We start from the raw sequence: 12,739 nt of genomic DNA, 5'->3' as shown, positions 1-12,739 counted from the left end.
AATCACAGGATCCCTTTTGCCTCCAGGATTGACTCCGTGACACTATTATTTGGTATATTTTATACTAAGTGAAGACATTCACTTAGTGTCCTTTCTGAAAATTACAGATAGCTTGACCTTATACTTCACCACAAAGTGGAAGTGGTCTGAGTGGAGACAAGTAGATTTGAGATCTACCCTTCGACCACATGAAGACATTTCCAATAATTAAGGACTGTGTGGTTAATTACAACTTAATGAAGAAGAATGACTCATGCTAATGTTTTGGTTTCCCCATACCTCTGGAAACAAGCCTCCATTATAGTTAAAATCCTGCAAAGTATGTTTATATTAAGAATGTCATTCACCATGTTAGTGAAATGTTCAAATTTTATTTTCCAATTTATTTTCCTGTAATGCATTCCTTAATCTCTTTATAGCTATGATAGCCCAATTTGCTTATTCTAAGTCTAAAATATAAGAATTAAATCTATTTCTTTATCCACAAACCTTTGATAACATGGATCAATGTAAATTCTGAAAATTATTAACCAAAACAGACAACTCTGGGTTGACAAAACACTAAGATTGTCTCTAGTTTCTGGGACAAGTTGTGCTGGACATAGCCGTGGCAATAATACTAACATACTTACATTACAGTGTAATGCACAATGGAAAGTACATTACCTGAGTCATCTCATTCAGCCCTCCCCGCAACACTGGAGAAAGGTGGTTATCTTCACTGAAGTTGAGACAGGTTCAGTCACTTGCCTCCGGGTCGTAAGGTTATTATGCAGTGAAGCTGAGATTCAAGCTCAGGCAGGCCAGCTCTTGTGCTCCTCTCATACAGGAGCCACACAGCCTCCATATACCTTTACTTAGAACCTTTTAAGTGAAGCAGTGGGTAAATCGGCCACCGTTTTATTCCATTCAATTAATATAATTATGTTCCAAAAGAAATCAAATCACTATTAAAAAAAGATCTTGGTCTTGGACCTGGGAGAAACTTTTCCTACAGGTCACCGTGGTGATTCTTCAGAGGAATTAGAGCAGCGGTTCTCAACCGTGGCTGCACATTAGAATCACCTGGGAATCTTTTTAAAATCCTGATTTCTGGGCCTCATCCTCCGGAAATTCTGTTTCTTTGTTATGGGGTGGGGCCACAACATTAGTAACAAAGAAACAGAATTTCCAGAGGATGAGGCCCAGAAATCAGGATTTTAAAAAGATTCCCAGGTGATTCTAATGTGCAGCCAAGGTGAGAACCACTGAGTTAGAGGAATGAGGCAGGGGTGGGGTGGCAGCTGTGTAAACACATTCCACCCCCACCCCCCAATGATGACTGTCTGGAACCCCCCAAGGAAACTCAAGAGGCGGCAGAAAGAAGTTGGATTATATAGATTCAGATAGATTTCTTTTAAAGCAGTGGTTCTCAACCTTCTGGCCTTTTAAATACAGTTCCTCATATTGTGACCCAACCATAAAATTATTTTCGTTGCTACTTCATAACTGTAACGTTGCTACTGTTATGAATCGTAAGGTAAATATCTGATATGCAGGATGGTCTTAGGCGACCCCTGTGAAAGGGTCGTTCGACTGCCAAAGGGGTCGCGACTCACAGGTTGAGAACCGCTGTTTAAAGGCTTCCTAGTTGGTGGTCCTGAAATGCACTCTTGACCCGGTGAGAACCAATGTATTTAGAGAGTCATCAAGAGTTGGTAAGATGTGACTTTCTCAGAAACAGTAGCCTCTAGGAACTGTCTCTGAAAGAGCACAGGTGAAGAAGCCGTGTGGAAGGTGGAAGCTGCTGCATACCTGCCACACTTCGGACACTCAGTGACTCTTGGTTAGTTAGAGCCAGCTTTTCTGGGCACTCACAGTATGCCAGGCAGGAGGAAGTTCTCAGCACATGACCTCATTTAACGCTCACCGGGATCCTGGGAAGAAGGTGGCTTAACTCTATTTTACTGATGAGGAAACTGAGGCACAGAGAGGTTAAGGGTCACATGTAAGGGGCATGGAGTATTTACTTAACCAATAAACACTCTCTGTTAAAAAAAACAGATGAAGTAATAATGAATGTGAAAAGATAAAAACTCACATAGAACTTAATCAGCAGAACAGAGCCTAAGTCACTTATCCTACTTCTGGTACAAAAAGAGAATTAAGGAAAAAAAAACAACAGTTTTTTCAGGATATTAATGGAGTTTCAAGTTTGTATCTCAGCACAGTGGTTTTTATTAAACTGTGTTCAATTGACCCCCTAGAGCTATTGGGGGGAGGGGAACTCTTGATGCACATTTCAAGCAGAGAAGCTCACCTTTTGTCGCATTTATATTACAAAGGTTTGTCTAAAATACCCTTTGGGGAGAAAAAGTTTCACTGTTTCTAAATTTTTTAAATATTGCCATAGATCAACCTCTAGGCTCTAAAATAGTGATAGCATTTATCCTTATTTTTTACTCTGAAACTTGGATATAATAATAACATGGTGGCAATACTATATCTAGGTGTTGGGTAATTTCCCATTAGAGAAACAATTTAGCTTAAGGCAAGGAAGGAAGACAGATATGGTCAATACCTAAGAGGATGCTTTATGGCACATCAGGTCATCTGATGAAGGTCTTGACCGAAAGGACATATGCCACTTAAAGACATTGTAAAAACACAATTTGGTTCAGCTGTAGATTGAAGGGAAACAGCAGGGCACAAAGACTCTACCATGGTTAGAGAGAAGGTAGGGGTAGGGGTTGGGATGGAGGAGAGAAGTAAATTCGTATTGCCTGTGAGACCAAAGGCAAGATCACAGATGGTGACAAACAGCAGTGAGCACTTTCCAGCAAAGAGCAGCCTTCACTTATCCCATTTTCAGCATTGGGCTTTTCCTTTATAGTTCAAAACTAGACAACAGCAAGGACCTTTGGCAATAGCATCTTTAAGGAATATGGAATATGAGATAAATTTTTCATGTTTTAAAGACATATTTAAAGATAGCATTGTATTAACAGATCAATAGGTCTTCTGCAAATATATACTCCTTCAATAATGACAATACAGTGGGGCCTTGACTTACGACTTTAATTCGTTCCGTGATGGAGCTTGTAACTCAAATTACTCGTATGTCAAATCTTAAAGTGAACGAGTGAGACACGTGATGCTGGGCTGATGTTGTGGCGTTCATTGTGACGTTCGCTGTGCCAACTAGCGGTGGAGTATCTGAAGCTGGCTCGTAACCCAAATTTTAGCTCGCAACTCAAAGCAAAAAATCGGCCGAGAGACGGCTCATATCTCTTGACTTAGTCGGGACACTCGTAAGTCAAGGCCCCACTGTATATAGCAATTTTGTTACCAGCTTCTTAAGTATCTTTTCTAGAGATACTCAGATAAGGTTTGTTTGTTTGTTAAATTCCCTCAACTATTTAATTTCTTTTCATACCATTTTCATTTAGTTTGTGCATAGGTGATACATTCACATGGTTCGAAATTTCAAAAATGTGCAAGTATACACTGTGAAACTCTCCCAAGATTCCTCTTAGGCAAGCACGTCAAATTCTTGGCCCACGGGTGCATGCCTCATTTATTTTGCCCATGTTAGCCTTTGAGTTTGACATGCTTGCTCGAAGGAGACATTTACCTCACTTTTCTATAGGCTACTGAGGTTATTAGTTTCTGGTAAATCCTTTCAGATAGAGTTTATGCAGATATACCTTTTTTTATTATTTATACAAATGGTGGGAGCACCACATATTCTTAGAGCAGAGTTTGAACTTCTGATGAAAACAAAGACAGGCGAAGGACAAGTCCACGAAGGTCTCAAACTCAAGTCAAGTAGTTGAGGGCAAAGGACAAATTGGATCCTCATTAAAGCTCCTCTCCTGCCCCCTTCAGGTCAGCCCTCCCTGAAGCACTGAGTCCTAGAGAGCCTCAGAGTCCTTTGCATTCAGGAATAGCTGGGGAGGAAACTAAAGCTCTGTCTCTGACAAATTAAAAGTAATCAGCTCCCAAAAGGACAGTAAAGCCCAGCCATGTTGCTCAGCGGTTGAGTCTCCACCTATGAACCAGGGCGCATGCCCAGTTTGGGGGCTCGATCCCCATTTGGAGGCATGTAGGAGGTGGCCTCTCCCATTACTGATGTTTCTATCTCTCTCTCTCCCTCTCCCCTCCTCATTGAAATCAATAAAAATATATTTTTTTTTAGAAAAGCATAAACAAAAAGACACACATACAAAAGGACAGTAAAGGCTGGATGGAGGTAGGGGTTGGGCAGAGCTAGGACCAGAAAGAGTTTCCAATGCAAAGCTGAGCAGGCACATCGGAATTACAGCGAAATGATGGGAGCTTCTCACTCCAGGTGAGCAACTTTAGGAAAAATTAGATGCATTCCAATCTGAGGGAAACAACATAATTATAAACAGTTTAAGTTTCATGAGTAAGATACTCCACATTTTCTTCTTATGTAAGGTACAATGAGAGACCAATGTCTAAATCAGTCATTCTGCTTAAATATTGTCTTTAACACGTATATTTAATTTTTGAGAGCTATCTAATTGCATAAAGCAATAGTAGGTGCCCACGTCTACTGCTACAGCTAAGCACAGGCTCTAGGCACACTGGTCGATGTCAGTCACGGACACCAGCGCGTGCCAGGCCTTATGTTGCTGTGAAAGGAACAATCTGAACAAGGCGTGGAGAGGAGGCAGAGGGATTGTTTTCAGGAGACTGTGGCAGGCCCACCAGTTAGAATACAAATCCGTTCTGGCTGCTCATCCTCGGGCAGCTTTGGCTACCCTAATGAAAGTAACAGCTTCCAAAGTGTTAGTCTTACACATCCAAACCCACTACAGTGAGAACAGATGTCACAAAAATAAGGAACTATTTTTAAAACCTGTGCAGTTTTTTTCAAATGACTCATCATGGAGCTGACAGTTGAGTCTCTGCCTCCCAGTTTGGAATATCAGGGAGGAATTAGCTTTCCGTTTGGGGTGATGAAACGTTTTGGAAATAGGTAGTGGGGGTAGTTGCACAACATGGCAAAAGTAATTAATGCCATTGAAATATACTCTTTAGAATGCTTAGAATGGCAAATGCTATGTATATTTTTCCACAATAAAAAAAAATTCAGATGATGGTGGTAGAGGGGGGTATTTTTAATGTCCTAGTTTAGTACCTTATTCAGCCATATTATAGTCCCCAATTTTTTGTTTTTCCTTTTTACATTTTATTGGTCTAGGAAGTCCAAAAGTCTGTAGACTACTTCATCTATACACCAGTGAGAAAGTAACCAACCAAGATGGGTTATTTGAAAATCCATAATGTATTTTGAAAAGAAAACTTTGATATGTAGCACCTTCTCCTCTTTCTGTTACCTTTGCATTTTTTTGGCAAGGAATGGCAAAAAAAAAAAAGATTATATCTTGAATAAAACTAAGAACAATAAATAGCCCAATACCATATTTCTAAATTGTTTTTCTGCAACTACTTACTTTTTCTACTGTTTGAAAGACTTCACCTAAATTATAGAGCAATACAAAGATCAGTCCTTTGGTCATGCCACTGCTTTTATAATTTGGTGAAACTGAACAGTGTCCTGCATTTCACAAAATTTGTAAAATAATAACGAGGCCCTGCTGTTTCCCCTGGAGACAACTGTGGTCTTTGAAGGGCATCAAAATTTCAAGTCAGTGTCATTGAAACTCACTAATAGAAATAGGAAACTTATGTAATTTACAAATTGAACTTAAGAAAAGTTGAAACCCCCCAAATAAGCACATATAAGTTCCTTGTTTGTTTGTATATATATAAAGGAAAACAAGCAATATTCATTCTGGTTCTCAAGGTTTATTTTTATCTTTTACATTATATTTGCTTTGCAACTGCATGTTGATCAAGCAGTTTTGATTTAAACATAAATTTAAGGGTCCAGGTTTTTGCATCCAATGATCAGATTCAAGACTTCCTCTAGGCAAGACAGCGCAGTTTGTCATCAGCACTCAGTCCCCTTCCTGCTTTTTGTGCCTTCCCTCTTCCTCTCCAGTTTAATGTGTTTCCTGGCTGATCACTATCACCACAGCTTACCATAGCAAGTCTGAAAGAATCTTAAACTCAATGTCCTCATGACAGATCTGTCACTCAAATAGCTAAATTCTGATGGAGCCTGCAGTGGAACCCGGAGCTCCTGACTCACTGGCCAGTGCTCATGCCTACATCTCACCTGTTCTGCAACAGGCCACTTCCCCTCCACCTTCAATGCTCTATAATTTTCACTGTGGATCTTCTAAGAACAAGCAAACTAATAAAATAAGATATTCTCAACAGGTCAAGTCAGGACTTTAGGTTAATGAACATGGCTCTCAGTCACTCAATGTGTTACAGTTTACACATCTTTCTTAGGGTTCTTTGAATTTCAGTCAGAGATTTCTGGCATCTATTACTTTTGGCACCTAGCCCCCCAAAAGATAGAAATAAAAATGGTAGAAATTTGTACACTCTGGCTGATTAGAAACATTGTTTTGTGGGAAGCCAGTGGATTATTGGTGTCTGCTCAGTTCTCAATATTATAGCACAAAGTCACCATCTACTCACAATGCTGGAGTAAAATAAACAGTGCCTAAAAAAAATCAGAAGCTTATACTTCTAAAATACTACAAGATGATTTACAGTTAACCACAGAAAAAAATTAGAAGTCTCAGTCCTTTGCACGAGAGTTTTGATCTTTGCTTTAACTCTTTAATTTATAAAACACTCAGATCTTGTATTCATTCTGGAACACCTTATCATTATGCTAAACCACACAATAATTTCCAAGTTTCCTGCATAATGGAGGTGGTATTTTGTATATTTTTTACTCCATATGGATCAAAAATGTATAAGTAAATGACAATATAGGTTAATATATGCCAAAATTATTCTCAATATCAGGCAGTGTCATATTTGAGAAATATTGTGGGAAGTATATGCAGTAGGAACAGTTAGCAGTGAGTAGACACTTACTTTGGGTGAGCCATTATTTTAAGTGGTTTATGTGTCTACTCTAGTAGATATTACTACCCTAATTCACATACAATAAAATTGGGATTTAGATGTTGCAGAACGTGCTCAAGGCTACACACCCAGTAAATTAAGGAGATGAAGCTACACCAAAGTCTTCATCACATTAAAGCCCTGTGCCTAACTACTGTAATACCCCTATTCCAGTGCATTTGGGCATTAGTTTTGACTTTACAAAGCTTAGAAGAATCATGAAACTGCAACCTCTTTTTAAAAATATATTTTTATTGAGGAAGGGAGAGGGAGAGAGAGAAAACATCCATGAGAGAAACATCGATCTGCTTTCTCCTGCATGCCCCCTCCTGGGCATGGAGCCCACAACCCAGGCATGTGCTCTGGTCCAGAATTGAACCAGTGACCTCTCAGTGCACAGAAGGATGTTCCATCAACTGAGCCACACCCACCAGGGCGGAAACCTCTGGTAGCTGTGTGTCACGTCTAAACTCAAGTCCCTGCAGGAGAAGGCCCAACCCCCAGGTGTCCTCCCACGGGGCTGGTGAGATGTTCTTTGTAGCCCTCAGACATAACTAAGCAAACTTAGGCAACAGCTTTTTTCCTCCTCCCAGAAAGAAGACATTAGAGAGATTTAGGTAGAACTTGGATGCAGTCATTGGGAATATTGTAGGGGAAAATTACATGTAGGATAGAGTGGGAGATATTTACTTTTCATCTCCTCTAATTCCGTGGTCCTAAAATAAGAAGATAAAAAATAGAATCTAAAGGAAATGCTTAATGATCTGGATTCGTTTTAATTAAGCAATTGTCCTCTCTCCTCTTTTTTTTTAATCTATTCAAAGTGGGATTATTAATGGCTTTGTTAAACTTTTCAGTTTCTGAGGATTGGGGCTGACTTATACATGAAATTATGTTTGTTTTTCAATATTACATAATTCTGTTTGCTATATGATAAAAATAAAACCATTCTATCCATTTTTGTACACTTTTATATTTTAAAATCTGAATCCTAGGCATGCCATTGAATACGTTTTGAGATCTGCCTGGAGATGAGTGGCCACTCTTCACGGTATCTTGTGTATCTTAAATGATTCATGGTCAAAAGTTACTCAGTACCTACCTGCCTAAGGCAGGAAGGGCTACATGAAAGGCAGTCTTGGCAGCCTTTGAAGGCTGTGCATAGATGAGAAGCTTTGTGTTTCCAGGAGTTCTTATATCACTTTCTCATTTTCAAATCTTGCACATCCTCAAGAGACCTTGTCAAGGTCAGAAGCACAATGAGCTAACCAGGGGAAACCCCAGAGAAAGCCAAGATCTGAAAATAACAGCAGGTTCTCTAGCGAACCGCAGCCCTGCTGACTTGGCAAGCTTAGAGCACTGCAGTACTCTCTGGAAGGCAATAAAGTCCTTGGAGGAGGGACGAGGAAAGCAAAAGGGCAAGGAAATGAAAGGTGGATGTGATAAGATAACTGTTAAATAAGAAATAGCAGGAAACAAAGAGAGAGGGAGTAGAAGGAGCTCTAAGGGAATAAAGAAGTAATTATTTGGTTAATCAGAAAATAAGTATAACTTTGGATACACTTTTAACATTCAAGTTTTGAGGAATATATTTCAAAATCTGCAGGTTTTATAAAGCCTTTGCTAAAAATACCTTTTGTGAAAATAAAATATGTACATGCTGCTTAAAATACTCCAGAATGACATTTTAATCACGGGTATATATTTTAATAGAGGCCATGTGTGAGGTTATTCTAAGTTATTTGGCCAGAAGTATAATAAAAGTTAATCATGTTGTTTTATACTTTTTTTCATAAGTACAATACAGATTTATTGTATTAGAAAGCTCACCTAGGAAGAGAAAAGTTTGCCTACAAAATTTTTGGTCTATATTAATGAAATAGCCATGGTACTTTGTCATTTCTCTTCATCTTGTTTCTACATTTTTATATTTAAATGTAAAAAATAAAATTTATTATGAAATCACCAAACTTCAGATGACTATGGAGCTTTATACCCAATATTTCTTAGTGATTACAGTGCACATTTTTCCTTTTTTCAATGGTTTACTAGTAAAAGACATAGCTACTTTATGCCCTCTAAGTATCAGAGGTACCTTTCTAGGTGGCTCAAAGAGACTACTGCTCAACAATGCAAAGAAGCTTATCACCCAATGTTGCTGTTCATCGGATACCCTGGATTGGTAGCATATTTCATTTAATAAAAATGTCTAAATGCATCTTAATTGTTCTTTTCTTTCTTTTTTAAATTACAGCAGAAAATGGCCCCCATCTACTTGTGGAAGCAGAACAAGCCAAGGTGTTCTCACACAGAGGTGGCAATGTTACACTGCCATGTAAATTTTTTCGAGACCCTACGGCATTTGGCTCAGGAACCCACAAAATCCGAATTAAGTGGACCAAGCTAACTTCAGATTACCTCAAGGAAGTGGACGTTTTTGTTTCCATGGGATACCACAAGAAAGCCTATGGAGGCTACCAGGGGAGAGTGTTTCTGAAAGGAGGCAGTGATAATGATGCTTCCCTGGTGATCACAGACCTCACCCTGGAGGATTATGGGAAATATAAGTGTGAGGTGATTGAAGGATTAGAAGATGATACTGCCGTGGTATCATTAGATTTACAAGGTAAGTATCTATAAATCATGTCAAACTTAGAAACTATAATTAATCATTACTCTTTGTTTTTCATGACCAGTGGCTACCATAATGATGATGTGAGAAACCGAAAGTCCATTCATAGCATATTTTTTAATTCTTTTGCATTTTGTAGTCTCTCTATGATTCCAAATTTCATATTTGAAGGGTACACACAGTGGTTATGTGCAAAATTGAAGACATTTGCACATAGGAGAAATGTGCAGTGTAACTGAATTAATAATATTCAGAAACTGCTTTATGCTATTCAAAATTTAAATCTCATTACATAATTATTAAGAAATTCAGATTTGATATTTTTTTCCAACTTTTTTTAAATATATTTTTTATTGATTAAGATATTACATATGTGTCCTTATCCCCACGTTACCCCCTACCCCACCCCCCCCGCTCATGCCCTCACCCCCCCCGTTGTCCGTGTCCATTGGTTAGGCCTATATGCTTGCATATAAGTCCTTTGGTAGATCTTTCCCCCTTACCCCCACCCTCCCCTACCTTCCCTCCAAGGCCCAACAGTCCAATCAATGCCTCTCCATCTCTGGATCAGTCCTTGTTCATCAGTTTATGTTGTTCATTATATTCCACAAATGAGTGAGATCATGTGGTATTTATCCACTCTCCAGTTCCATCCATGCTGTGGCAAATGGTAAGAGTTCCTTTTTCTTCTTCCTCTTCTTAAAGAATACCTTTCAGCATTTCATATAATGCTGGTTTGGTGGTGATGAAGTCCTTTAGCTTTTTCTTATCTGTGAAGCTCTTTATCTGAGCTTCTATTCTGAATGATAGCTTTGCTGGATAAAGTAATCTTGGTTGTAGGTTCTTGCTATTCGTCACTTTGAATATTTCTTGCCACTCTCTTCTGGCCTGCATGGTTTCTGTTGAGAAATCAGCTGACAGTCGTATGGGTACTCCCTTGTAGGTAACTGACTGTCTTTCTCTTGCTGCTTTTAAGATTCTCTCTTTGTCTTTTGCTCTTGGCATTTTAATTATGATGTGTCTTGGTGTGGTCCTCTTTGGGTTCCTTTTGTTTGGGGTTCTCTGCGCTTCCTGGACTTGTAAGTCTATTTCTTTCACCAGGTAGGGGAAGTTTTCTGTCATTATTTCTTCAAATAGGTTTTCAATATCTTGCCCTCTCTCTTCTTCTGGTACCCCTATAATTCTGATGTTGGTAAGCTTGAAGTTGTCCTGGAGGCTCCTTACACTATCTTCATATTTTTGGAATCTTTTTTCTTTTTTCTTTTTCGGTTGGGTATTTTTTGTTTCTTTGTACTTCAAATCTTTGACTTGATTCTTGGGATCCTCTTGTCTGCTGTTGGATCTCTGTATATTATTCTTTATTTCAGTCAGTGTATGCTTAATTTCTAGTTGGTCTTTTTTCATATCCTCCAGGGTCTCACTAAATTTATCGGTGGTTTCCATAAAATTCTTGAAAAACCTTATAAACGTGGCCTTGAACTCTATATCCAGTCATTTGCTCCCCTCCATTTCTGTCATTTGTGACCTGTTTCTTTGTCTCCACATTTTTTATGCTTCTGTGTTGGTAGAGTGGTTTTATGTGCTAGGTGTCCTGTAGGGCCCAGTGGCTCAGCCTCCCCAGTTACCTGAGGTGGACACTCTTGGTGCACCCCCTTGTGGGCTTTGTGCACAGTCTTGTTGTAGTTATGCCTTGATTGTTGTAGGATCACTGGGAGGAATTGACCTCCAGGCCAATTGGCAGTGAGAATCAGCTGTGTCTGCAGTGGGAGAACTTCTGTGCTGAAGACACCCTTCTGGGGCAAGACTTGCTTCAGTGGGGCTTTGGTGCTCACTGAGTCTGCCCCCTGAGTGTGTCCCTTATGGATCTGAGGAGTTGTAATCCAGATGGTCCCCCTCTGACAACTGGGTACACTGGCTCTTGGATCTAAGGAGGTGCTAATTTAGCCTCTGCCTGAGGTTACCCGGCAGGAGCTACGAAGAGAACTGCAGATTCCCCTTCCTTTTTTGGAGTTTGGCGGTGCCCTGATGAGGCCCAGCTGTGAAGCAATGCAAGCTGCTGTGGGACCTTGAGCCTTCTCTTGGGCCTTCTCTTGGAAGTTCTGGGTCTGTCTGGCCCAGCTGCACTTTGCTAGGTAATTTTCAGGTTGCAAAGGGCCGGGGCATTCATATGCAAAAGCCTCTGCCGCAGCCTGGGTGGGGCGGGGTCTCAGGGAATCAAAGGGCGGAGCAAGCAGCTATGGCGGATCCTCAGCCCTGCCCTAAGGGTCTGAGAGTCTCAGTGTCCCGATAATTGCTGCAAGCACCTCTGAGGGAAAGCTGCCCTCAAGTTCAGAGTTCTGCCTGCTGCCAGACAGTCCAGTTTCTCCCCGTATGAATCCTGGGTCCCCAGAGACTTCCTAGAACCGGAGTTCAGAGCAGTTGGGAGCTTGTGACTCCCTCCCGATTCAAAAAGACAGCCGCGTCCTCAGGTGCCTGCCCCTTTCTGCGAGGGCGCTCTAGCCTCTGTACCTTTGCACTTTACTTCCGCAGCTCCTCTGGCTCTCAGTGTGCTTTTCTTTCCTTCCAGTTGTAGAATTTCCACTCAGCTAGCCTTCCTGTAGTTCTGGATGATGTCCGTTTTGTCTTTTCATTGTATTTTTGAAGTTGTTGTGGGAGGCAGCAATTTCCCGGTGTTTACCTATGCCGCCATCTTAGTTTCTCAGATTTGATATTTTTTTATTATACTTCTAAAATTATCTTAGTTTCAAAATAATGACAAGTTTTGTGAAGGACATCTACTAACTGAAGTACATGCAATTGCATTCTGTAAAGTAACTGTGAAAACTTAATTTAATAATAAGGTAAAATTTTGTATATATATATATATATATATATATATATATATATATATTGCATTCAGTAGATTCAAAAACAAAAATGTATATAAAGCTAAATAATAAAAAGTGTCTTTGTCCTCCTGTGTCCCCTCTGCCCAAAGCCCACACACACTCTAAATGCCCCACCAGTAGGGAAACTCTTCTGTGTGGTTTCTCACGTATCTCAGAACTTCTTATATTCATGAATTCAAGTTTCTTTGCCCTGGAGGATACATTTCGGCTGCACTGATAG

The 12,739-nt window shown here is 39.9% G+C and overlaps 1 protein-coding gene across 2 annotated transcripts in view; it reads left to right on the top strand.

The window, feature by feature from the left end:
- HAPLN1 (hyaluronan and proteoglycan link protein 1) overlaps positions 1–12,739 on the top strand; it is a 73,890-nt gene that overhangs the window by 51,814 nt on the left and 9,337 nt on the right. For both annotated transcript variants that reach the window (XM_036310907.1, XM_036310908.1), the window contains exon 3: positions 9,254–9,625. In XM_036310907.1, coding sequence (XP_036166800.1) covers positions 9,254–9,625 — 372 coding nt within the window. The remainder of the gene's footprint in view (positions 1–9,253; positions 9,626–12,739) is intronic.

This window comes from Myotis myotis, unplaced genomic scaffold (genome assembly GCF_014108235.1).
Source record: "Myotis myotis isolate mMyoMyo1 unplaced genomic scaffold, mMyoMyo1.p scaffold_m19_p_5, whole genome shotgun sequence".
In the NCBI taxonomy this organism is placed as follows: Eukaryota; Metazoa; Chordata; class Mammalia; order Chiroptera; family Vespertilionidae; genus Myotis; species Myotis myotis.
The sequence above is the reverse complement of the archived record's forward strand: the minus strand, read 5'-3'. Positions and strand labels throughout refer to the sequence as shown.